Genomic DNA, 26,702 nt, shown 5'->3' with positions numbered 1-26,702 from the left:
GTTATTCTTCATGACCTTAGCTAAAGGTGTACAGAAAAATTGCATCCGACAATTGTTATTGACAGATAGGATCTGAAGAAATTTAACACAGACTGTTAGTGTCCAAGTTATTAAATTAAATTCAAATGTAATATATTAAAATATACCGGTATAACACGACATATTGACAGTGACACAAGGCATTTCTAGAAAAATAAAGCACAATTTATTTAAGTATGCATAAGAAACTGGCCAGCAAGGCCAGAATGGATTTTTGACTCCGTGTGGCAGCCAGTCAGTCATAAGTTGGGGTCCCACAGTGAATGTTACTGAGCCCCAAACCTGCTGAGCATTTTCATAAATAGTCTACATGGTAGGACTGAAAGCACCTTTACTAATGTGCTGTTGGCACTAAACTAGGTGTTGAGGTGGACACAGTAGAAAGGAGAGCTGTCTTACAGAGAGATCTGGTCAGGCTATTAAGACCTATATGAAGTTTAACAAAGACAAGTGCAAAGTCCTTCACCCAGGTTATGGCCTAGGGTGCACATGGCTGGGAAACAGTGCTGCCGAAAGGGACCTGGCGGTACTGGAGAACAACAAGCTATGAGTCAGCAGAGCACTGCTGCAACAACAGGCAAATCATGTCCTGGGCTGCATTCTCAGGGGCACTACTAGCAGGGAGAGATGTGATTATCCCAACTCTATTGAGTGCATCTCATACTTGTAGTACTATATTCAGTTCTGTTCCTCACCCTTCCAAAAAGACACGGACAGGCTGGAGGGCCTCTAAAGAAGGACTGGAGAGCATGAAAGAGCTGCACAACATAAGACATTAGAAGTTAAGTCTCTTCTTCATGGAGAAGGCTCAGGGAGACTTCACCACAGCATTCCTGTCCTTAATTATTTCAAGACAGCAACAAAGGATGGAGGTGCTTTCCTCACCAGGTGGTACATGGAGAAAATATACAGCAATGGGTACAAGTAGTGCTGGGAGAGGTTTCATCTCAGTATAAAAAAGACATGTTCTATAGTGAGAACAATCAATCACAGATAACAATCTTGCCAGGGATCTGGTAGAGTCCCCATCACTGCAAATTTTCAAGACAAGACTCGACAGCATGCTAGATGATCTCATGAGGCTCCTCTTCCCAAAAAAGGTTGAACGAGAGGATCTTTTAAGAGCATCTCCAACTTGTGGTGTTCTGTGGTTCTGCGAAGCAATGCCCACTCTTCTGCACTGAAGAGTGCAGAATAATTTCTTGTATTTTTCCGCTACAGTAACCATTTTTAAACTTACGACTTAAATGAAATAACAGCTCCCTCCTCAAATTACTCCTGCCATCCCAGTAACACACCCATTCAATAAGAATTTGTTACCTTCAAGAAAAGGTGTGACAAAAGAAGATAGAAAAATCCTAGATAAATGCAGAATGACAGTATGTCATGTACAGTCCTATCCACAGCTAGCAGAATGAAGCAGTTACGTTGGCCATGGAAGGGAGAACAGAAAACTAATGGAGAAAAAGGAAAAAAAAAGGTGTAAGAACAGTAGGACTAGCTAATGCCAGCAAAATCACAGGAAACATCTAGAAAGATTGCTACAGTAAAGACGTATAAGAGGTATAGAGGTAAAGAAGTATAAGAGGTACAATAAAGAGGTATAACCAAACACCTACAAGTGTGACCCTCTCTTTCCAGTAGTGTTCTTCTGAATGACTCTGCTCGCGCTCAAGCAGCAGCATTAACCACTCAGAGTCCAACATCATCACGCACCTCTTGCTAATTTAAGGGAGGAAACAAAGTTGGCACTATGCTCCAATCTGTTTCAGAATAAATAGGAAGGAATATGCAAAGTACTGAAGAGAAAGGGGCAATGGAATAATTTCTTCAGTGAACTGTGCATTCATGCATTACATCAGCTTTCTTCGCAGCTTTTTCTAGCACAATGCACAGCATATTCATCTTCAGAGACTCTTTATTCCTTGCGGTGCAATGAGATGTCTTCTGGGATTACACAGGGATACTCTTACTAAGCCCAAGTGTCATACACTTTTTATTTTGGCAAGTTGATAGGAGCATTTGACTTCTTAGTAATTCAGCTTTGTGCAAATTACTTTAAAGAGCAATACTGAACATCAGGATGAAGACTGCAGAGCCCCACATACTTTCTCTGGAAATGAACTACAGCATGATCTGTAGGCCCATACCCTAAGACCTCTGCAGAGGATGAGACACTGCTATTATCATTAAGTGTAAAAGGATCAGTCAACAAAAAATGTAATTAATTGCAAGATCAATCTGATGTTTTGTGAAGATAACTTGATTAGTAGCTGCAGACCGTCCTCCTCTTTGGGCCCTAGCTGAGAAAACAGACAAATCAGCACAGGATTTTTCAAGCCCTAGTTTTGGTGACAGTGTAATTGTAATGGCTCTGAGACAGAAAATTTAAACACACAGTACACAACTTTCAGAAGATTGCAGATGTTAATTTGCAGTTTGGGGAGGGGCGGAAGGAAGTGGCGGAAGGAAGGAAAGAGAGAAAAGAAAGAAAGAGAGAGAAGAAAGAGGAAGGAAGGAAGGAAGGAAGGAAGGAAGGAAGGAAGGAAGGAAGGAAGGAAGGAAGGAAGGAAGGAAGGAAGGAAGGAAGGAAGGAAGGAAGGAAGGAAGGAAGGAAGGAAGGAAGGAAGGAAGGAAGGAAGGAAGGAAGGAAGGAAGGAAGGAAGGAAGGAAGGAAGGAAGGAAGGAAGGAAGGAAGGAAGGAAGGAAGGAAGGAAGGAAGGAAGGAAGGAAGGAAGGAAGGAAGGAAGGAAGGAAGGAAGGAAGGAAGGAAGGAAGGAAGGAAGGAAGGAAGGAAGGAAGTGGCGGAAGTGGCGGAAGTGGCGGAAGTGGCGGAAGTGGCGGAAGGAAGGAAGGAAGGAAGGAAGGAAGGAAGGAAGGAAGGAAGGAAGGAAGGAAGGAAGGAAGGAAGGAAGGAAGTGGCGGAAGTGGCGGAAGGAAGTGGCGGAAGGAAGTAGCGGAAGGAAGGAAGTGGCGGAAGGAAGTGGCGGAAGGAAGTGGCGGAAGGAAGGGGCGGAAGGAAGGGGCAGAAGGAAGGGGCGGAAGGAAGGGGCGGAAGGAAGGGGCGGAAGGAAGGGGCGGAAGTGGCGGAAGGAAGGAAGTGGCGGAAGGAAGGAAGTGGCGGAAGTGGCGGAAGGAAGGAAGGAAGTGGCGGAAGGAAGGAAGTGGCGGAAGTGGCGGAAGGAAGGAAGTGGCGGAAGGAAGTGGCGGAAGGAAGGAAGGAAGTGGCGGAAGGAAGTGGCGGAAGGAAGGAAGTGGCGGAAGTGGCGGAAGTGGCGGAAGTGGCGGAAGTGGCGGAAGTGGCGGAAGTGGCGGAAGTGGCGGAAGTGGCGGAAGTGGCGGAAGTGGCGGAAGTGGCGGAAGTGGCGGAAGGAAGGAAGGAAGGAAGGAAGGAAGGAAGGAAGGAAGGAAGGAAGGAAGGAAGGAAGGAAGGAAGGAAGGAAGGAAGGAAGGAAGGAAGGAAGGAAGGAAGGAAGGAAGGAAGGAAGGAAGGAAGGCAAAGCACATGACACAAGAGATAAAGCACTAATGAGGGAACAACAAAGCATGTGACAGATAAAGCCTACATGAAAGACAAAATATGTGAGAGAGAAGGCAACACATGTGTAAAGATGACAACATGCAGAAGGGAATGAAAGATATGTAAGAGGTGAGGTGTACAAGGGAGAGAAAATACATGCAAGAAGAAACAAACAAGTGGAAGCAAAGGTCAGTGCACAAGAACAAAGTGAAAGAATAAGAAGGGAAGGTTGGAGTTGCAAGAAAAAAAAGGCACATGAGAGAGGTACAGCATAATATTCAGGCAAAAGGCAGGAGAGGCAAAACATGCAGGAGAAAGCAAGCACTGGATAGCAGGGAAAGCATGAGAAGGAACATTCCTGCAAAAAACATACAGAATCATTTAGGTTGTAAAAGACTCTTAAGTTCTTTGAGTACAGCCATGAACCCAGCACTATCAAGTCCACCCCTAAACCATGTCCCAAAGTCCCATATCTGCACATCTAAATACCTGTAGGAATGGTGTTCCACCTACTTCCCTGGGCAGCCTGTTCCAATACTTTACAATCATTTCAGTGAAGAATCTTTTTCCTAACATCCAATCTAAACTTCCCCTAGCCCAGCTTGAGGCCACTTCCTTTTGTACTATGACTTGCCACTTGGGAGTAGAGACTGACCCCCACCTAGTCATAACTTCCTTTCTGGTAATTGTAGAGAGCCTCCTTTTCTCCAGGCTAAATAATACCATTCTCTAAGCTGCTCCTCATAGGATTTGTGCTCCAGACCCTTCACCAGCTCCACTGCCCTCTCTGGATATGCGCCAGCCCCCAGTATATATCCAGTAGTGAGGGGCCAAGAACTGGACACAGAACTCAAGGTGTGGCCTCACCAGTGTCAAGTACAGGGGAACAATCCCTTCCCTGGCCCTGCTGGCCACACTATTGCTGATACAGGCCAGGATGTCATTGGCCATTGTGGCCAACCTGGGCACTCGACGTTCAGCTGCTGCCAACCAGTACGCCCCTGGCCCTTTTCCATCAGGAAGCTTTCCAGCCATTCTGGCCCCAGCCTGTAAGTTGTGATCCAAGGGTGGGAGCTGGCACTTGACCTTTTTGGGTATCACACCATTGGCCTTGGCCCACTGATCCAGCCTGTCCAGATCCTTTTCCAGGGCCTTCCTGTCCTCCAGCAGATCAACACTTCTACCTAACTTGGTGTCGTGACTTGGTCCCCTTGTACAGGCAACTGATAAAGACAGGGGCAGGCAAAGCAAAGCGCATGACAAAAAAGCAAAGCCTATCAGAGAAAGGAAAATGTGGGTGCAGATATAGAGAGGGGGAAGAGATGTGGGAAGGGAACAACAGAGAAGAGGAAGAAGAACAACTGGAGATAATGACAGAGGGGAGAGAGGAAGGGAAGCCACTGTGTTTTGGGAAGGACTCAAGAAAGCTTGAAAGACAAATAGGAAATCCCCAAGAGAGAGGAAATGCAAATCTAAGAGGGAGGAAAAGCAGGTTCAAGACAAGCCAAAAGCAGGGTATGGCTGGGGACAGCTCTACTGATTTAGAAAAATAACTATAGAGATGGAAAGGACAGAGAATGAGTGGGAAGAAGAAAGCACAAGTGAGACACTGCAAGAGAAGCATGCAAGAAAGTGTATCTGTCAAGAGACTGAAAAGCATGCAAAGGAGAAAGTAAAAGACAAAGAGAAAAAGGAAATGAGGGAGAGAAGTCCTACAAAAAAGGCATGTGAAAGAAGAAGGGTGGGGGAAAAGATGAGGATTCAGGTAAAAGATTTAACATGGAAGAGAGAAGGAGAGTGCAAGCAATTTGCATTTGAAAGTATATGAGTGCATGTGAGAGCTGGAAAATCTGTGAGGCATGGGAAAGTATGCAATAAAGGAGAAAAGCTACAGAAGGGAAAGGAAGACACAAAAAGGAAAAACAAGAGCCATAAGGATGCACAAGATAAAGAACAAGAGGCTGAACATGCACAAGAAAGCAAGACAAAAACAAAGCACATTCAAATGAGAGAGAGAGATCATTTGCATGCTTGCAAGAGTGAGAAAGTGCACAAGCAATGAGAGCTGCATGCGTGAGAGGGGGAAGCACACAAGGGAGGAGCTGCAAGATGGGAACACTAAAAAGAGGAGAAGTGTGCCAAACAGGGGAAGAGCAGAAAGGTGAGGGAAACAGGTGAGAGAGAGGGGGAGAAAGGTATGTGAAAGAAGGGGAGAAGTGTGTGAGAGAAGATGTAAGAGCACATAAAGCAGGAAGAACACATACATAAGAAGGAGCTAGCATGATTGGGAGATGGAAAAAGTGAGTAAGAGAGAAGGGGAAAAGCCATGATGGGGAATCAGGGAGCCATGAAGTGTGAGTGAGGAAGTGTGTGCGGAGGAAGGCTCATGCAGAAGCACGAAACAGGAAGAAGCATGCTTGCAAGGGGCAGAACCATGAGAGTGACAGAAGAGCATTGAGGAGGACAGCATGAAAGTGGGGAAGCCCACGAGAGAGAAATAAGCATAGCCAGGACAGGAAGCATATGCACAAGAGGCATAAAGCAAACACATGTGGCAAGTGGGAAAAGTCTGCATGTAAAAGAGGCAGGAAACCTAAATAGGAGGGGTGATGAAAGCACAGCCATGACAAATGAAAGCACAGCCATGAGAAATAAAAGCACAGCCACGAGAGACAGGCAACATGCACAAGAAGGGTAAGTGTCTGACAGGGTAGGAAAGCAAGAGGGAGGGGGGCAGGGAGAAGACAGCTGTAGCACCAGAGAGAGACAAAGAGAGAGACTGACCCAGTGAGAGAGGAGAATGAACAGAGGTGTTAAACCACATCCAGGTCCTCAGTTTGACGGGGACACCTCATGCATAAATAAATATTTACTCTTGTAATTCTATGCTTTCCATCTTGGTCTCTCTTCTCAGTCTGCATGCAGCAGTCTTATCTTGATGCAAGTGTGAGAGGCAGAGATGTGATGCACATGCAAGTGAGAAGAAGTATGAAAAACAGATGCAGAGTATGTCTGAGAAGGGAAGTTTGGGGTGGGGTGGGCTGGTGGTGGCAAGCAGATAACAAGAGAGGGAGAGGGAAGATACCAAACAAGCTAAAGAAAAGGATGCAGAGGAATGAGAGGACAGACAGCAAGCAAGATATAATGAAGGACAGTGAGTCAGAGACAGCAGGAAAGCACAGAGGAAAATGAAACTTCATTTTATAGCAGCACCAAGCTTCACAGCTTTTCATCTACTATCAGCTGGGTTGACTAATCAAAATTTTCTTACAAGGCAGTGTAGAAAAACCTAATCCCTTTCATACAAGCTTACTAAAATTCTGCTTATTGCAGAATGATGTGGTTTTTGAAAATAACATACTGCACGACCACCTATTATCCTGCAACTTTGAGGAAAGTTAGTTTTCTTCTGTTAAGTTTCAGTAAGCATAGTTCAGTAACGACAGGAAGGACTGCCATAAGTTTATTTGCAGACACAAAACTTAACCAATCTTTCATGATTATCTTTTCAGCTTTTCAAGTCCTTTTAGAATCCTGTTAACAGTTTCTGACTAGACTGCCATTTTTCTCTGAGGATACTGTGCATGCTTACCATGGGAACATAAAACTTCCCCTAGGCTACTCATATCCAACATGGTTAATACTTATTGTCTTAATATATTCAATAAGCTTTGCATGTATTAACATTTAATGAACTCTTTTGTGCAACCAACTTTGGGTAATCTAACCATACAGGATGGCAGAAAAATACTGTCTTACAACACAGAGGTTCCAAAGAAAAATTAAGAACAAATACTGCACTCTTTTGTACAGAAAAGTGGTACTACATATTTGCATTGTAGGTAGCTGCAGTCTAAAGATGCAATGAGAACGTCAACTCAGCTATGTGCTGTTGAGCAAAAGTCACATGAAAACCAGAAGAACAAGAGGAAGAAGACAATGTAACCATGACAACCTCAAATCAGAGCTTGGGCAGAAATAAAAAGGATTTTCAGAACCCTTTCAATTCAGTATTATCCACAAAGAAAAAATGATGGACTATTCAAATTAAAAAAGTATAGCTGATGTTACTCAAAGTGGTCTCTACCTAAGACTGCAGTTCTGCTGATGAGAACAAATCTCATAGCAATTGCAATAAACAGCATCAGCAAGACCATGTAAAAGGCAAGTGAGTAAGTCTCAATGATTTGGACAGTAGCTAGCACACTGGAGGACAAGTTCTCAATTAGGGTCATCAGTCATTACTGGCAATTAAACCTCATGTTGGATATGCTAACTCTAACAAAAATTAGATCACCATTTTTAAAGTTATAAATCTATTCAGACACTTAATTTTACCTATAGAAAGCAAAAATAACCTAACCTACCGCAAATCTGTGTATTCATAAATACTGAGCACACAACTTTCCTTAATACTTACATAGAAAGTGCTTCAGCTCCTAAAACTGATTCATGGAGCAAAAGGATGATATTTAGTTTGCAAATGGCTTTGAAATAACTTGTTATTTATTTATAACAGAAGCAACTCTACTTTGCTGGATTATTTTCCAATTAGAAAATACTTTTCAATACTGAGCGTCATGGCTGCCTGGAGGAAGCCTCATAGGAAAAGTCAGTGTCTTGACAACATGAAAAAGGAATGAATGAAGAGGTATCCATCACAGAGCAGTAACAAAGTCCAAGAGAAATCTCCAGCCATCTCTACAATGACAGCATCTCAGGAAAAACATAAGTGAGCAGAATACTCTTCCAGCTTGTGGCAATAAAACCCTAGCACAGCTTTAGCCAACCACTCCAGATTTCCATGCATATCAACAAACAAGTAGATAACCTTTCTTTCTATTTATTTAGAGAATGAGACTGCTACAGTATAACAGATAACAAGTATTACAATTTTAGAAAATGCAGAAGCAGATACTCTTAGATGCCAACATTTTTTCAGCTTGCACCTTCTTCAGCTAACCTAAGTAAGACAGAATGGATTTAAACAGAAGAATTAAAAACTATTTGTATAAAATACTGAAGCGCTCAGTGGAAAATGTTTGGACTGTCCTTTGTCTTTAAGGAGACACTTTCTATCCAGGACTCAAAAAAAAAGGTATTGAAACACTCACTGCATGTCCACCTTATGTCAGAAGGAAAAGTTTTAATGCATTAACATGGGTAGTGAACCCATGAGGGGTGTCTTAGATTGCAAATGGGGGTGTGTATTCTATCACCAACTGTTACAGGTGGGGCAGTTATCTTCTGCTAATCAGGCAGTTTTCTTTATCTCTTCTATGACCCATCCTCCCTCCAGGAGATAACTTCTGTTAATGGGCCACTGAGTGTCACTGCATGACTGATAAAATTACATCATCCCACTGGAGATGCTCCAGCCAGGGGGAGGAGCCAAGCATTCCTACCTGGATATCATCTGAGATATGGAACACAACAGGCAGCTTTTTCCCACTGGACTCCCAGAGGAGCAGCTGTCTTCTTCACTGGATTCTCAGAGGAAGACCACCTACACCACCACTGGACCTTCAGAGGAAAACTGCACCCAGAGGATCACTGCTCCAGCAGAACCACACCTGTCACTGCAGGAGGACTGCAGCCACCACTTAATCAGACTGCTACCAACACCCTGACCCACAGGGTGTCAGTGTTGTTTTATATTACTGCATTTTTATTTTTACTAATAAAGAACTGTTATTCCTACTCCCATATCTTTTCCTGAAAGCCCATTAATTTCAAAATTATAATAAGAGGGAAGGAGGGGAGGGGAGGGGAGGGGAGGGGAGGGGAGGGGAGGGGAGGGGAGGGGAGGGGAGGGGAGGGGAGGGGAGGGGAGGGGAGGGGAGGGGAGGGGAGGGGAGGGGAGGGGAGGGAGGGAGGGAGGGAGGGAGGGAGGGAGGGAGGGAGGGAGGGAGGGAGGGAGGGAGGGAGGGAGGGAGGGAGGGAGGGAGGGAGGGAGGGAGGGAGGGAGGGAGGGAGGGAGGGAGGGAGGGAGGGAGGGAGGGAGGGAGGGAGGGAGGGAGGGAGGGAGGGAGGGAGGGAGGGAGGGAGGGAGGGAGGGAGGGAGGGAGGGAGGGAGGGAGGGAGGGAGGGAGGGAGGGAGGGAGGGAGTTTACATTTTCCATTTCAAGAGAAGGTCCTGCCCTCCTTAGCAGACACCTGTCTTTTCAAACCAAGATGGGGGACTCAGTCAATCAAACACATTCAGCTGAAGATAGCAAAAGCTGACATGAACTGCTGAAATTCCTTCAGCTAGCACACCTTCCTAATTCTGTTTAGGTCAGCATCACAAAAGAATTCAGAGCAAAATTTAAGTTTGCAGTGCCAGAGCCCTACATTAACAAAGTCAAGGTATAAAATTAAAGTTATGCAACTATTAACACCTCCTGTTGGGCATACATCAATTTTTGCTATCTGAAAGCCATTTGCTAATGTGAAAGCACTGTTACAGCTTTTGATATCTGAGGAACAAAAACTAATAGGCATGCAGACTTCTAGTGCTAGGGAACACACACCAGTTCACCCTGACACCTAACTAACTAAACCAACACAGATTTCAATGTGCTGGTAATCTGAAAACTATCACGATGCCTAACTGAAGAGTAGTAATTACACAACACTCTGAACATCTCTGAACATCATCTACATGACAATTTGGTTTGGGTAGGAGCTTGGAAACTGAATCCATCTGGAGTGTACTGCACAGTGAGGTCATATAATATAGGCCAAGTTATCCAACAACATGGCCCTTTTCCAGTTTTAAGGACCCAAAACCCCAAAGTTCTATCTCAGATCAGAGCAACAGAGCAGTCACTGTAAAAACTACCTTTTATATGAACCAGGTACTCACAGGAATTTATGCAAGTCACACACAGAACACTTGGTTAAGTTCAGGCATCAGTTTAATCAGTACTCCCCATTTCAAAAATAATTTCAAGAGTTATTGCACAGTTTCCATGGAGACTGAACCTAAAGAGTTCTTTCTATTTCTGTCTGTGAAAATCCCTTCACATTTATGCTGCCAAGTTTCTCAGGAGAGCCTGAACGATTAAAAGTGGCAGTAATATTCATGTTAGTGTCTATCACATGCCACTTAATTATTTTAGAAACACATTTACCTTTCCATATGAGGAGAATATCTTATAGTTTCACGAGTTTATTCAGATGAAAGCAAACTATTTATGGACTTCCAACTACATTTCCACAGCAAATGTACTATCTGAAAGCATCCTTATCTTCTATTCCACCTTATCATACCAACAAAACACATATGGGCTACATGTATCTAATGCACTTTCATCTCACAAGTAGGCTCTTAATGTCTCCCATCGCATCTCCACAAGCAAACCAGTATTTTCTGATATTTTCCTAGCCTAGTTCAGGCTGGGAAAAGCGGACATTCAGGTAAACTGAAAAACTATTCAGACGCTGCAGAAATTCCATTTGAAGGCCAGTCACCAGTGATCAACCACAGGATGTCACACAAGGGGCCAGTACTGTTTAATGTCTTCACTAATGAACTAAGTGATGTGATAAATTAGGGGGCAATGTCCCTTCAGCGAGTCTGCACACAATACACAACTGGGAGGAACAGTTTGTACAGGAGCCGGGTCTGCAGACGAGTCTGCTGCTACTCAGGGGCATCTCAACAGGCTGGAGAAATGGACTGACAAGAAACTCAAGATGTTTAACAAAGGGAGACACCAAATTCTGCACCACACACCAGAACAGGCTTGGGGCTGACCATCTGGAAAGCAGCCAGGTAGAGGAGGACATACATCATTCCTGCTGGACAACAAGTTGAGCATGAGGAAGCAATGTTCCCATGAATCAACGCAGGGCTGTAGTGTGAAAAGTGCAGCCAGCAGGTTGAAGGAGGTGATCTTCCCTCTCTGTTGAGCAGTTGTGAGATCATACCTAGGGTTCTGGATCAAATTTTGGGGTCCCCAGTACAAGATAGACATGGGGCTACTGGAGTAAATGCACTGAAAGCTCACAAATATGTCTCAGGGACTGGAGCTTCTGACAAAGTGAGAGGCTGAGAAAGCTGGGACATTTAACCTTAAGCAGAGAAAGTTTGGCAGGGTTCTCACCAATGTTCATAAATGTCTCATGGACAGAACAAGATCTACTCAGACTCATCTCACTGGTGCTCAGTGAAAGGATGAATGATATACAACAAACTGCCCTTAAACACCAGAGAACAACTGTTTAACTCCAAGTGCTGCCATATGCTGGAACAGGTTGTTCAAGAAGACCCTGGAGCATCTCTGCTTGCTCTGGCTGACTCTCCTTTTGGCAGGAAGGTCAGCCCTCAGGAGGGTCTAGACTCAAGTATTCTGTGGCTTCATAAATGCAAAGTGCCAAAAGAGGGAAGGGTATGTATGCGTGCCTGCACCTAGGCAATGGTGCCCAATGCAAGAAGCTCTGGTAAGCCAACCCAACTGATGCAGCTGTAAATTGCATGGACTCTGCTCAAGTGGCTAAAATTAATAAAGGCTTGGAATCAGGCTTTCCTATCCAGGCCAACCTCCTCAGATGCAACAGCTACATCTGAGCTGTTAAACAGGTTTCAGAATGCAAGGCTCTGCTAAGAATGACAGTCTTGAGTGGTTCTGGGCACATCTTAATCTTGCTCTCAGAACCACAATCAAATAGCAAGTGTTTGAATTCCACTAACCAAGGCACATTGCTATAAAGCAGTTAATAAGAAGCTTTTATAAAGAATATCCTAAAGCATCTATTACTTAAAAAAAAAGTTCAGTCTCCCATACACTTAAGAAAACACATTAAGTAGCCAACCCGCTCCCTTCTGCAGTTTCAGCTTTGGTTCCAAGAAGTAAGAAGCAAGTAAGAAGAGTAATTTGGACAGCAATGGCAAACCACAAGAATAAAAAATAAAAAGCATACAGACCAAGTTCTGAGCAGATTAACATATCAATTTAAGCAAGTCCCAGCAGCTAGAGATTCCAGTCCATATTTATGGACTGTTTCATTGAAGAAACAGCCTTACCAGTTGACCGAAATGAACCTTAGAATGGCTACAGACAGACTGATTGATGGAATCTACTTACATAAGTGATGTGGGTGTTACAGGCCGTAGCTACCCATTTGAGAGCAGGTTAAGCCAGCTCTGTACCTGGCAACACTACTAGCTGAGATTTAATCTGCAAAAATTCAACCAAGAAAACATCAGAATAATAAGCAACACTACTGTAGAGGTACATTATTTGAAGCAATACCAAACAAGTACAGACACTCAAAGATTTTGTCTGTCACCAAAAGCTTTTCGTTATTTTGTTAGAAGAGCTTTCCAAAAACATGCTGAGTGTTATCATTTTCCCTTCACTGTGTGTTAGTGCTCATCACAGTCTGCAGTCTAGGTTTTAAACAACAAAACTGTAGTTCTTTAAATTACAGGAGCTATTTTTTTTTTCTCCTCCTTCCCCAGACAATGCCACCAAGGCAGTGCTCTCTACTCTGCTTGGAATCCTCCAAGCTCAAACAAAAAGTGCCAGTTCGAAAGTGCCTACAGTATAACAACAAAGAATGGAGATTTGCACCACAAAAAAAAAAAAAAAAAAAAAAAAAAAAAAAAAAAAAAAAAAAAAAAAAAATTCAACATGGCAGAAACACAGATGTGAACTCTTAAAACAGCACAGAGCTATTTTAAACAAATCACAGCAGAGATATAAAGGAATTGGGAAAAACAGGACATTGAGAGAATGCAAGCAATACCCAGATTCATGGGTAACATATTTACCAGAAGACAAGTGGCAACACTTTTTATATGTACAAGTTCACTATTTCATAAAATAGAGTGAAAGAATGGAGAACACTTGAAGAGTTTGGATACTGGAAAAATGTATTGATTGAGCAAAGCAGTAACTAAAGCTAAACTGGGGAGCATTAGAAACAGAGTTAAAACTCAGTTTGGTGTCAAGTCAGCAGGTAGTAAGGAAAATTCAGGAAAGGGCTTTCTAACTTTACACAAATCAAGACATCAATAATCAGTGTACTCCACATATACTCCTGCTGAAGCAAAAAAATTAATGGAGTGAATGAACAGAGAAAAGACTGGTTTTCAGAAGTATTATATTCAAACACCAGTACTCAGACCGTATCAATCTATTTAAGACAAAAGACAACTTCAGGGTAGCTGGCCTCAGACTAAGAGGTAAGGTTTACAGTGAGTCTCAATTTACACTAAGTGCATGAGTAGATCAATACAATGGCCCAGAATTGGTCTGCATAAATCCACAGCAACCACGAAGAGATTGCTAGACATCTGTAGAGAGCCATGTAGCAGAGAGGCAAATCAGTGAGCAAAGGTTAGTCACTCTGAATACCTGTTAAGAAGCCTGTTAATCTAGAAAAATGGACACAGTGACTGGGCACAAATTTAGTCTGCTAGAACAGGTCCCTCCTGGCTCAAAAACCTCCACTGGTCTGTGCAGCTTGGTCAGCTGGTGATCCCATCTCCTTACACCTTTAATGAGCCAACACAAGCATAGTGTAGGCATAGCCCAAAGTAAAAGGAGCAAGAAGAGAGAAGGAGAAAGAAGGAAAGGGAGAGAGAGAAGCCAGAAAACAAAAATCACTGACAGGGTAAGACCAGATGACACTATGTAGATGAAGGGAGTCAGAGGTTTACAGATGTTGACAAGTAAGGCAAAAAGTTGTGCTAAACTAAATACTGTCTAAAATCCTGCCTACTGAGCCTACTGCAATATTTTTACAATCACTAAAAAAAAGTAAACAACAGAGAAAAGACTCTGAGATGGTAAGAATTTTGTCACTGTCAAATCTGTTAAAATTCATGAAGTTTTGGCATTTGTACATTGATATGATACAATAACCCCCCTATTTAAACATACTGTATCACTCAGTTTAAATAACCTGAATGATGAGTTAAAAGCAATTTTAAAGAGTCCAATCTGATTTTATATGCACACTCTTAAATTACATTAGCATTTTACAACTGTCTTCTTAAAATTCCAATTCCAATGCAATAATGCATTTTACTTTAACTCATCCACTACATAAGATACCCAAAGAAATACAAGTTAAGTTTGAATTCCATTCTTATACTTTAAAAAGCTCTTCTCAGATCTCCAAAGGTTTCAAGAAAAATGTTTTTAGGCAGAACATGCTGTCATAAAAAGAAAAAAATAAAATTTTAAGTAATTTAGCACAGCAAACTGAGAACTCATTAAGAAACAAAATTAGTAAAGCATACATGTAGATTCCCAAAGCAAAGCCTCTGCAAATAAAATGGAACTGTAAGAGTTAGGTGAACTTATACTGAAAAAAGTAACAAGCATTTTTTTAATACAAAACTACCTTTCAGAGAAAAAGATAATGTGAACATATATATTTCTTTGAAAATATATATGCTTCATGTATGGTGTTTATAACTGCAGTGCATAGAGCAGCATTGCTTTAGTTCAAAAGTTATTACCTGCTAACTTCAGAACTCAAGTAGCACAGCAGATGGATGGCCCAAAGGAAAGGTCCCGCGTATGTTGCAAATGCTGTGAGGAAGATAGCTGGTATCTCCACATAGCTGTCTAGTCCCACAAAACCTGCTGAAATGTCCACAGTAGCAATGCCATTTGAATTTCCCTGAAAACAGGATAAAATAGTAAATATCCAAATACCTACAAAGACACATTTTAAATACATTAGAATAACATTAATTATTACACCCCTTAAGGACTTACTCTTTAAATTGCTTTACAGTACAGCCATATTCTCTACATCTGAATTTCAATAACACAGCTTACCAAACAAGTGTTTTTAATTAAAATTTACAGATTAACAAAGGCATAAACAGCACGCTACTTTGTGAGTCTTATTTTTTCTGCAAATTAACATGCCTATTGTTTAATAAGTTACATTAAAAAAAATTACAATAAACAGCTCCACTTGCTGATTTCAGATACATTAATGAAAAAGATGCATCTTTTTTGTCACACAAGGTTAGAACACAAGATTTTAAGTCTGCTGCCAAAAATTACACCAAGAATAAATATTTCTTGCCCTTAGAGACAGCAGGACTCTAATTTAGAGCTGTAATGGAACATTATATCGCCCACCTGCCTGCCTCATGGCACAAGTTCCTGCATGTAAACAGATTAAGACAGGCAAATTTAGAGAGGTTTCTCCTTCTTAAGTCCCTGTACCACATAAGATTGCACTGAAATAGACCACAAGTCAGTCTAGATAGCCTGACTCATCAATAAAAAGCATTTAAACCTACCAAGAGAAACACAGAAGGAACATACAGCAATTAAAGTATCAAGAGCTGTCAAAGTCTGGTATGTTTTACCTAGTTTTCTTTTCCAGTGGCCAGAATCACTAAATAACAAGAAATAGTGCAAAACTGAAGCAAGTGTTTTCCATTGAAAATCCAAATACCTAAAGTAACAAAGACACCCTATGATTAAGGTAGAATATTTCTTAAATTAACAGGTCACAGATAGGTTTCCTCAGACTAGTGAGAAAGCTCTCAGATATTCTTGCTGTACCTTGAGAAACTGATCAGTTTCTACAGCACTGATCTTCTAACAGCCATCAAACCCTCTTTTTCCACCTACAGAATCCCAGAACAACACTAATGTAAGGACTGTCACCACCAATAGCCTTAGACTCAATCCCAGCAGAGTATATGCGGAGTGGTAGCTCCCCATTTCCCCCAAACCTGACCTCGGATCACCTTAGTGACTGCAGTCCTCTTGAACTGCAAAGTAACCCAGCAAGGAAGTGCGATTATCAAATACACACTTCTGTGACAAAGCCCAGAGCACACAGGGAAGATAAAAGATTGGCAGCTCTTTTAGGTACATAACTAACTGGGCACCAGCAAAAAAACCCTATTCCTGAGATAGCTCTAAAACCTAAGAGAAAAAGCATCCATGTTGATGGAACTATTCAGAGCCCATTCTGAGTAGTCACCATCTCAATCTCACATGAAGATATCCCCACAATATAAGAGAAGCCTGAAGCTGTAAGAGGGCTGTATGGTATGGAGTTTACCAAGATATCATACAGTAGAAAAATCTTCACTTATGACTGTTAGTCTTCCTCATTTTGACTTTCATCGTGCACCACTGTAGTAAATCACTGCACCAGTGTAATCAATTACTGTTATGCATTTAGTGCAATATCCAGCAATGCCAGGAGCAAAGCACACACACCTAAGGACAAGCAGCTAAAAAAACCCAACGTGTCTGTGCCCTAGAATCTGTAATATGAGACCGGAAAAGAAAGCTGTAAAATAAGACTACTTCTCAGGTTTAACCAGTACAGACTGAGGTCATGGCAAGAGCACAAAGGTAACACTGAGCACTGAGTAGAGTGCTGCTTCTCAGTAAGTTGGAGTTTGACAGGGACAGGTATGGAGGGAACCTGTTCTCTTTTCCTCCAGTTCCTGTCCACAGCAGCAGGTCTTTTGCCCACATCTACTTATTTTCCATTGTCCTTCTCCTCTGCATGCTGCGTACAGAGTAGAAAAGCTGAGACATCAGGTGATCCTTCCGTCTCATGTCATGAGGAGCTGAAAGGTCTCTTTACACTGTTTAATCCACACGCACATGGTTGATCTTTGACATCTTGGGGCAACTCCCCATGCCACTATATGTGAGAAGAAGCACAAATAAATGCTGCACTGCAGTGCATGTCATTGGTCCTGCAGAACTGATGCAGGCAAAAAGAGGTATTTCCCTATGGAACGTAGTCAAGGCAAGTAAGGAACCTGGAGGAAGGAACTGGTTCTCCTTCTCCTCAGCTCCCTGAGTCCCTTCTGTAGAACAAGGACACACACAACTCCAAATCACACTGTGAGAAGTGTCCAAACATCTTACTCCTACTGTGAATCTGCCGAGCCTCATGGATACTACTGTCACTGTTCTACTGGAAGAGCCCTGGTGAGTAGTAAGAAGCATTTTTTCTTCAAGTTAAATTTCTTTCTCCAAGATAAATTCATGTAATTACACAAAAATTTTCACAGCTATAAATTCTAATACTCCACACAATAAATAACTGACAATTCAGAGTGCCTCCTTTTATTTTAACATATCACTCTAGTATTTCAGAAAAGGTTGGCCAGAAAGGTTCTGCTGTCTCCAGACAGACCTTGGAGGTTTCAAGACCCTAAGCCATCTCGTTTGACCTCACAGCTGACACTGTTCTGAAAATGGGACTAAACTGTGAGTCTGCTGAAGTCCTTTCCAATGTAAATTATCCTACAATGCTTTGAAATCATAACAAGAAAAAGTTAAAATCACTTTAAATACTCACTCTTTATTAAAGGAAAGTTGAATTAGATATAAGCAATTCTAAATAATACAAAACTATTCTGGTTTCCTTCAGTGACAAAAAACACCAGAAACTGGAACTGTATTTTCTTTCTCCCATTCCGCAGAAATACTGCTCTAAGCATGGCAACAAAAGTCTCTGCAAGACTAATAAATAAATACATGGAATTTTTGTTCATTTATGAGCATTCACACAAGGAAATGAAAATATTTTGAGCAATATTTACAGCAAAATAAGTTTTTTATGAGCTGGTTTATTCAAGAGAAAAAAAAACCAAGTAATTTATTTCTATTTTTACTGCATTTTAAGGACAAATAGTAATGATTAAGATACAACATACTTTTAGAACATGGCTGTCGAGTTATGAGATGTGGACAACTCCAGACTTAGGAAAAAATCAATTATTCAAGCTCATTGCAAAATTCATCACAAGACTCTCAAGCTTTCAATAATATCCTGATAAATAAGTTGTACTCTGACTAAATGTATTAATTGCATTTATTTTTGACAATACTGGAGTATTTTAAACTTTGCTTCACTTCATCATTTCACACAAAGTAATAAATCAAGCAAAGGCCTTTAATTACTAAAACAAAACTAGAAAACAAATTGGGTTTACCCAGCTCCACATTAATAACACAGCACTTTATTCAGACAATCTCTAGAAACCTCCAAGCATGAAGACTGCACAACCTGTGTGAGCAACCTTTTCCTCTGCTTCTTATTCACTATTTGCACTTACTATTCTTGCTAAAATGCTGAAAAAATGACATCACACATAGCCTTCCCATTTAATTTACAACGGTTTAACAAATCTGACTTTTAGATCTAAACTGCTAGAAAGCAGAAAGGGACTTCCTTTGGTTTTGCAAAGGAAGGTAAGCTGGGAAACGAGTGTGAAAACAAGGCAGCTGAGCAGAGTAAAACAAGATTCTTCAGTGCCATGTCCAGGTCAGGGCTGGATCCAGAGATAATGATCAGGGCTAGATGCAGCCCAGGGACTGCAAGTCTGTAATGACAAGACAAGCCCAAGATTAGACTAGAAAGCCCAACCATCAGGTCCAGGTCCAGAACAGGATCAAGGAAGTTTAAGACAGGCACACACATACCTGCTTACACAGCTGGCATACAATACAGACAGTAAAGCATCAGATTAAAGCAGAACCAGAATGGAAAGAAGAGCCAGGCCTTTCCTTCTGCTTTTCTCCCATCAACTCCTCTCTCAATCAAGGACATGACCCTCAAGTCTGCTAACTAAACTCTGAGACAGGAGATGCAGTCAGGGTTCAGACACAAACAAAATGCAGAGTGTAAAACCAAGTCTAAGATCAACGTATTTGTTTTCATCCTGTCCTGTATTGCCAAGCAAATTGTATTTTATTTGCCATCTGTATGGCAGTTGTCTTCTGTTAAGTGGGCAGTTTTCCTTATCTCTTCCACACCCACTCCTCCCTCCAGGGAGACATCTGCTGATAACAGGCTATGGAATGTCACTGCATGACTGATAACAGCTACAGCATCCCATTGGGAGATGCTCCACCCAGGGGGAGGAGACAAGCATTCCTATCCAGATATAATCCGGAGATTCTGGAACACCAGCACACCTTCTCCACTGGATTTCCCAGAGGAGCAGCAGCTGCCTCTTCCACTGGATCTTCAGAGGAAGACTACGCCTTTCCACAGGATCACTGCTCCAATAGAACCGCACCTGACACTCCAGGAGGACTGCAGCCACAATTCCAACTGGATGCTACCAACACCCTGACCCACAGGGTGTCAGGTTGTGTTCTGACTCTGCCAGTGTTGTTTTAGTTTACTGCATTGTTTATTTTATCTTTTTATTTTCTTCTTTAATAAAGAACTGTTATTCCTGCTCCCATATTTTTGCCTGAGAGCCCCTTAAATTCAAATTTATAGCAATTTGGAGAGAGGGGGTTTACATTTTTCCACTTCAGGGGAGGCTCCTGCCTTCCTTAGCAGACACCTGTCTTTCGAACCTAAGACACAACCCCCCATCCTTCTTTTTTTTTCTACTTACATGCAAAATCAAAAAGTTAGCTTCCACGCCCCAGCACTTCATTTTTTCCCCCAGGTTCATCAGCTATAGCAATGGATTAACAAAATGTAGTATCTGTTCCTGTCAGCTTTGCTTATTCTGTACACTTGGGATTTTTGCAGATCTACTTCCATGAAGTCTTGAAGGACTCTACAATACTTTTTTGAAAGAACAGTGCCTTATTCATTAAATATGCTACCCTGAACAAGGCTATTTTTACTGGCATATTCAAAAGACCATCACTTACAATCCACACTCAGCAAGACAGTTACTCCTTTAGTCATTATGTACCATATCATCTACCAAGACTTAATAAAGACTCAGCAACACGGGCAATTCTCATTTACTTCATAATCACAGCAAGATGTGTGCAAAAAGTAGTTCTCCAAATCTCCTATTTCCAGATGGAAGCATTTCATATTTCATTTATTTTTCTCTTTTCCTGCCTCATTCGGCCAGCACAGTCTTAATTTAGTATCCAATGTGATCTACATCACCAGTGAATTTCAATGGTATTTAGTTCTTGTATTTCAACAATAAGCCTGCTATTTTTTGTATGCTACATTAGATCTTTATGTCTTTCTGGAAATTAAAACCTTAGCATCAGTCTGAACTCAGTAAGTTCAATACTGAAGCTCTAGCGACCACAGAACTTGGAGAAACAAAGTAAAGACATTTAAATCTAAACCAACAGTACAGATCATATCTAATAATACAGTTGTGCTTCCTTCACATCTCTCCCCTAGAATTCTAGCATAGGTATTGCTTGCTCCTGAGGCAGTAAACAAATGACCATCTGTTACTAAGAGCAAGCTAAACAGAGGTCAACATGTAAGGGGAGAATTTGATGGACTCCTCCAGCAGAAACAGACCAGCTGTACTTCCTTAATGTTTATTCAGTGTCTGAGAACAAACCATACATGCTCTGTCTGAAAGACAACCCTGTCCTAAGTCAGTCAAAATGTATGAACTCAGCACTGATGGTCATGAACAGGACAGGTAGTTGCCAAACCTGGGACACCTGAACTGTACTCTTTAAGAACACTGTCACTTCATGGGGAGGCACAGAAGTAAGGTGGGGATCTGAAAGCTGTCAACAAGCAAAGACCTTCCTGGTTTTCCCACAAGGTAAAGGAAAAAAATCAAATGCCTTATTCAAACAAGTAAAATCTGTTACTAAACCAATATAGATACATCCAGACCTCCACCCTCCATCACTCACTTAAGGAAGAGCTGGAAAATCTACAAACCATGCTGAATCATCTCTAGCTTCACTGGAGTTATTTGCCTATGGTACTCTCGAGATACATGAAGAAAGCTTGAGTGCCTGCATTTGTCAGAGGAGGTGTGAGTAAACAGGGAGAGGTTACCTCCATGTGTTTGGGCAACTGGTGTCCCAGTGCAGGGGATAGATTTTTTTTTCCAAATCAGGTACACAAAATAGCATAAATATTGGTAAAAGCTCACCTGTTGTATATCTGGTATGGATCCTACATCTGTAGTACAGCGACTATAGATGGCAATTAATTATCAACATAGAGTTGCCAGTTAATTATGTGTCACTAATAAACTAAAGAAAATTTCAATCCTGATTTTAAGATGTACAAATTGAGCACTTTTCCCTTTGCAACAAGTCATATTCTAGACAGAACTCAAAGGAAAGGGAAGAAGATATTTAAATACATGTTTTAAAAAATCAATAATGAAGAATTCAGTTTGGTATGTTGACAGCTTTTTGATTTTCCCTGATAATGCAGATTAGAATGCCACACTGAGGAAAACAACATAAAAGAGGCATGAAATTACATATAATTTCTGGAAGAAGTTCCTTTAGTCCTTGGAAATATGGACCCAGACTGGGAAAACTATTCTCAGAATAAACTGAAAGAAATTTACAAATGGAAGAGAGAGCATTAATTAGATTTTGAAGCACCTTTGTAACATCTGTAATTTATGAACTACCAGCTCACCCATTCTACTTTTCTATGCTAATATTCTGCAAATCAGATAACTGCTTTTCAATTGTGAAATGCAAAAAAAAAAAAAAGTCCCTTTTACCCTTGCATGAATTTGTTTCTTTCCATACCTTCAGAACAGTTTTTTCATCAGAGAATAAAAGATCAAGCAAACATTTAAAAATGGGTATTTTGGTCAAACTCTTAATCTCCACCCTAAAAAGGCATCTAATATGAATGTGCTTACAACATTTCTAAAAGAGAACTAAAAACTTTTTCTCTAAGGGGGTGGGGGTGTTGGGAAAGAAAACTGCATCTGACTTCACCCTTAAAAGCTCTTTTTTCACTAGCAGAGTTGATTTCTCTATTTCTGAAACATTTCTTTAGATGTTCTGAAAACAGAAAAACAGAAAGAGAAATAAAGAGGGACAATAGAGGAAATCCTTCCTGTTCTATTACAATTAATTTGTAATTTTAATCGGTCTTGGGCGTCGTGAATAAGCACGCACCTTAGTTTTTGTGGACAGACACACAAAAAAATTCTAGAAGACTGTTAGCATGTTCTTCGGAAACTGATACTTTTAAAAAGGCACTGTGCTAAAACAACGTAAGAATTCCTCAAAACTTTTGCTAAGCCATTGCTAATTCAAAATAATCTTCTCAAAGCTAGAGCTTTGGGACATGTGAAGGGACACAAAAAGGCAGCTTCTTATCTGGGCCTGTCCTATTTCATACAAAGCAGCATGAGAAACAACATGGGGGAAAAAGCTTTGCTGTGCTTCTAACAGAAGATTTGATAAGTAACTATCACCCAGATCAGATCATTTTCTAGATCTTACAGTGACGGAAGATGCACAAAGACCCATCTAGAAATCTGGCTCATAACACAGCAATGGAGAATTTCTCATTTATGAGATTTGGATGCTGTGACTCAGCAACATGTCTATGTGGAAGAAATTCCCTTGTCAGATCTAATTTTTCAAATATCCTGAAGTTTGTTGAAATCTGTATCATACTGGAAGTTATTATTTCCAAAGGAAACACTTCTAGAAGAAATGTCAAAATTGCCAGCAGAGTGACAGGACCTAGGCCGATGCTCTGAAACTGCAGGATGTGCAATAACACAATTTATAGTCACGTAAAATGGAAATCACTTCCAGTCTTCTAAAAATGAAAAAAACTCCTCAATTGCAAGAGTAGTTGAAACTGCAAAACATTGATCATGAAAAAGAGCAGTCTTCCCCATAACACCAGTTTAAGACCACTAGAAAGCTGAAACAGATGTTACTAGATCCTGTTATCTTCTACTGGTCTTGCATGTTTTTATTGGTGTAGGGAAAACCCTTTGACACGGCACAGTAAAATGGAAGGATGTATCAAGCTCTTGATAGTTCTAACAGCTTATTTCTGGAAGATGTTTACAGCTGCTTCAAAGCTGATGTAAATTCTTCCAGAAAAGTTAGTCCAAAATTTTTGGCATCATTCAGACCAGAAAAGACACAACATTTAATCTGCCATATTAAACTTCCAAAACAAAACTATTACTTTAAGAAGCTTTTGGTTTCTTTTCCATCATGCCATCCTGGTTGAAGATACATGGGCTACATTCATCTAAGGCACATTCATCTCACAAGCACTTTTAAGCATCTCCTCAGGCAAACAGATGCAGTCCAGGCTAGGAAGCTGGACACTCATGTGGATTGGAAACTGCTCAAATGTTGAGTTCACAGGGCTGCCATCAGCAGCGTGAAGTCCATCTGGAGGCCAATCACTAGTGATCAGCCACATGGATTGACACTGGGGCTGACACTGTTTAACATCTTTACCAACGACCCGGCCAGTGGGCAGGGAGTTCTCTCAGGAAGTCTGCACACAATACAAAACTGGGAGAGTGGCAGATACAGCACATGGGTCAGCTGCCGTCAGAGGCACCTCAAAAGGTTGAAGGAATGAAATGAGAAGAAATTTAGCAAAAGGAAATGTCAAATCTAGTACCTGGGGAGGAATAAAATCATGCCTTTAGTGACACTGGGAACTAACCATATGGAAAGCAGTTTGGAAGAGATCAGCCAGCCATTATCCTTTTTGTGCAAAGACCAACAGCATCCAAGACTCCATTAAGCGCCTCCCTAGCTATATAAGGGAGATCTCCATTCTGTCTAATAAGCAGTGGTGAGACCCACATTTGGGTGCCTGGGTGCAGTTCTAGGCTTGCCACCATGGAAAAGCCATGGGTGTGCCAGAAAAAGTCCACTGAAGCAACACAGATGACGACGAAGAAGAACAAAGAACATGTTATACAAGCAACTCTTTTCTTTTTACTCTCAAGAGGAGAAAGCTCAGCAGGGATCATAACAATGTGTGTAAATATCTGATTAGAGGAAGTACAGAAAATGTAGCCAGACTGTGACTTTCTCAGTCACGCAATAGTGACTAGCAAAGGGATGAAGAGCAATACACAGAAACAGAAATACCAGAAGTTCTGATTAAAATCAGAAACAAGTTTTTTTTTTACTAGCTAGAGTGGTCAAGCCCTGGATCAACTACCCAGGGAGCTTGCCGAGTCTTCACCCTTCTGGGTATTTGAAATAGGGAATGGATCCAGTTCAGACCAACCTGGTCTGCTTGACCTGCTGATTCATGTCAGGGTCAGGTTGGACTAAATGATCTCCAGAGACATCTTCCAGCTTCAACTCTCCTGTAATTTCATGGTCCTGTGAAATTCTCAGCCAAGTGTATCAAGAATTCAATATCATTGAAAACATTTATGAACCATTTGCTGCTTTATTAAAAAAATCTGAACCATTCTTTTTCAGTCTCATTTCCTAGGATGAAATTTCCTCAAATCCTAGACTAGGATTTTTATGCCGGCCTCCCCACCGTTAAATTTTTGGTAACTGTTTTTGTTTGGTACCTCAGTACAGAGATGGCTCTGTCTTCAGCATTTTGCCAGCTGCACTAAGGGGTGCTCTCAGTAGGCTGTAATCAAAGCTGACTGCCTGAATAGTAACATTCAAAACATGCAAAAGCCACTCAAGCAAGACATGCTATGCCCTCTGAACAGGAAAAGTAGGTACAAAAAGATCAATCATTATGATCTTACCTGCATCAGCAGTTCCCTATCTGAACATATACTACTCTCAAGCAAGGCAACCCTCAATCTGCAGTTACACTACCCTAAGCTTGACCAGAGTTTCAACATCCCCAGCCATGGCTCAGATGTAGTCAGTGGAGGTCCCACATTGAAATTCTGCAAACCCCACCTCTTAAACCTCATTCCCAGGTTAACAAATGCTCTCTTTAGACAGCCTGCCATGCTAAGGTTCCATCAATAATAGAAGGAGAAAGATCCTCTCCAGCTTCAGTGCAAAGCAGTTTTTGTGGAATTGCAACCTTATATGCAATGCAGAGACTAGGTTATTGAAGTTAGTAATCCTCCTCAGGAAAGAAGATATCATTTGATATAATAAGAAAGAAATTAGTTCTGGTTCTCGTAAGAGATATTACATGCCACAGCACCTTCTTTCATTCTTAAACAGTATATAGACCTATCGTCATTCTCAATAACCAGTGACAAAAGCCACCTGTCTTTTACTGGTATTAATCAACTCAGATGACATTTTTCAAGTAATTATCACCTGAAAAGTACTTACGAGGCCCATTAACAGACCAAAATCATCCTGGTATAGGTCTCTGGTCGTTGAACACTTTTGGAAATCTACAATGAGGATAAGACACCAAGGTATGCATCTTTCCCTGATTCTGAAAACTAAACATTATTAAAGCATTTAGAAACTAAATCCTTCTGAGAACTCAGTGAACTCTTCCACTGTAATATTTAGTTAGCATTTTATTTACAATGGACAATTTCTTTGAAAAACTATTCCATCTCCCACCTCTGCAGCAGAGAGAGTATTCAGCTTACCTGAAAATAGAAGAAAGCTTGGCCAAACCAGTAGTGCATGATAGTAATCTGTGCTGCATCCAATTTCAAAGGTATCCAAATATATTTTGTCATCAGTGTCTGAATCAGCAGACAAAACACCAAGACTGGTAAATTGTGAGGTCTAAATAGAAGAGCTGCTAGTAGAACCAATCCACTATATACTTCCCATAATCCTGTGCTCTTCGTGCTGGAGTCTGCAGAAATAACCTGTGACTTTAGTAAATCTTTAGTGCCAGTGAAGACTATGCCAAGAACAAAGACATAAACAAAACGAGCTTCAGTAATCCCCCTAAAGAGAAAATAAAATTGAAAAAAAGTTAATAAGTAAATAAACCAGGAAGATTAGTCAGTTACTAATACCTACTTCAGAGCCTTTCAAGAGAGGTCAAGACCAACCAGTTCTGCCGAACAGGTTAAATCCAAGGCTAGTATTTTTGAAATCCCTAAGCAATTCCATTACAAAATAATGTATGTTTTAAGTTTTAAGTATAATTAGCACTTACACTATGTACAAACCACTTATACATTCATTGCCTCTTAATTCCCAGTGAAAGCCAGCTTCTGAAGGAAACACAGCATGTTGTCCAAAAAAGCTGACAAAAAGGATCAATAAGCTTAAAAACTGTGACCTGCAATCCTGCAATTCTAGAAGTGCAAGGTCTGAGAAACTAAGACTAAAAGGGACTACAGCAAGGCATCTGATGCAACTTTCCTGCTCAGGCTCAGACAGGGCCCATTGCACAAACTAGAGTACATTGCACAGGATTGCGTCCAGACAGTTCTTGAAAATCTCCTCTGAGGGAGACTCCACAAGATCTCCATGCAACGTGTTCCAGTGTCTGGTCACCCTCACAGTAGCGAAGCTCTTCC

General features: G+C 41.2%; 1 protein-coding gene across 7 annotated transcripts in view; it reads right to left on the bottom strand.

Annotated features, from left to right (window-relative positions):
* PIGG (phosphatidylinositol glycan anchor biosynthesis class G (EMM blood group)) overlaps positions 1 to 26,702 on the bottom strand; it is a 73,233-nt gene that overhangs the window by 6,485 nt on the left and 40,046 nt on the right. For 5 of the 7 annotated variants that reach the window (XM_064405615.1, XM_064405616.1, XM_064405617.1 and 2 more), the window contains 2 exons: positions 25,812 to 26,121; positions 15,018 to 15,181 (listed from right to left, as the gene is read on the bottom strand). In XM_064405615.1, coding sequence (XP_064261685.1) covers positions 15,018 to 15,181; positions 25,812 to 26,121 — 474 coding nt within the window. Of the gene's footprint in view, positions 1 to 12,630; positions 12,724 to 15,017; positions 15,182 to 25,539; positions 25,605 to 25,811; positions 26,122 to 26,702 lie in introns of those variants that run through there. The other 2 variants (XR_010354225.1, XM_064405619.1) reach the window with 2 other exon arrangements.

The sequence above is a fragment of the Passer domesticus genome, chromosome Z (genome assembly GCF_036417665.1).
Source record: "Passer domesticus isolate bPasDom1 chromosome Z, bPasDom1.hap1, whole genome shotgun sequence".
Lineage (NCBI taxonomy): Eukaryota > Metazoa > Chordata > Aves > Passeriformes > Passeridae > Passer > Passer domesticus.
The sequence above is the reverse complement of the archived record's forward strand: the minus strand, read 5'-3'. Positions and strand labels throughout refer to the sequence as shown.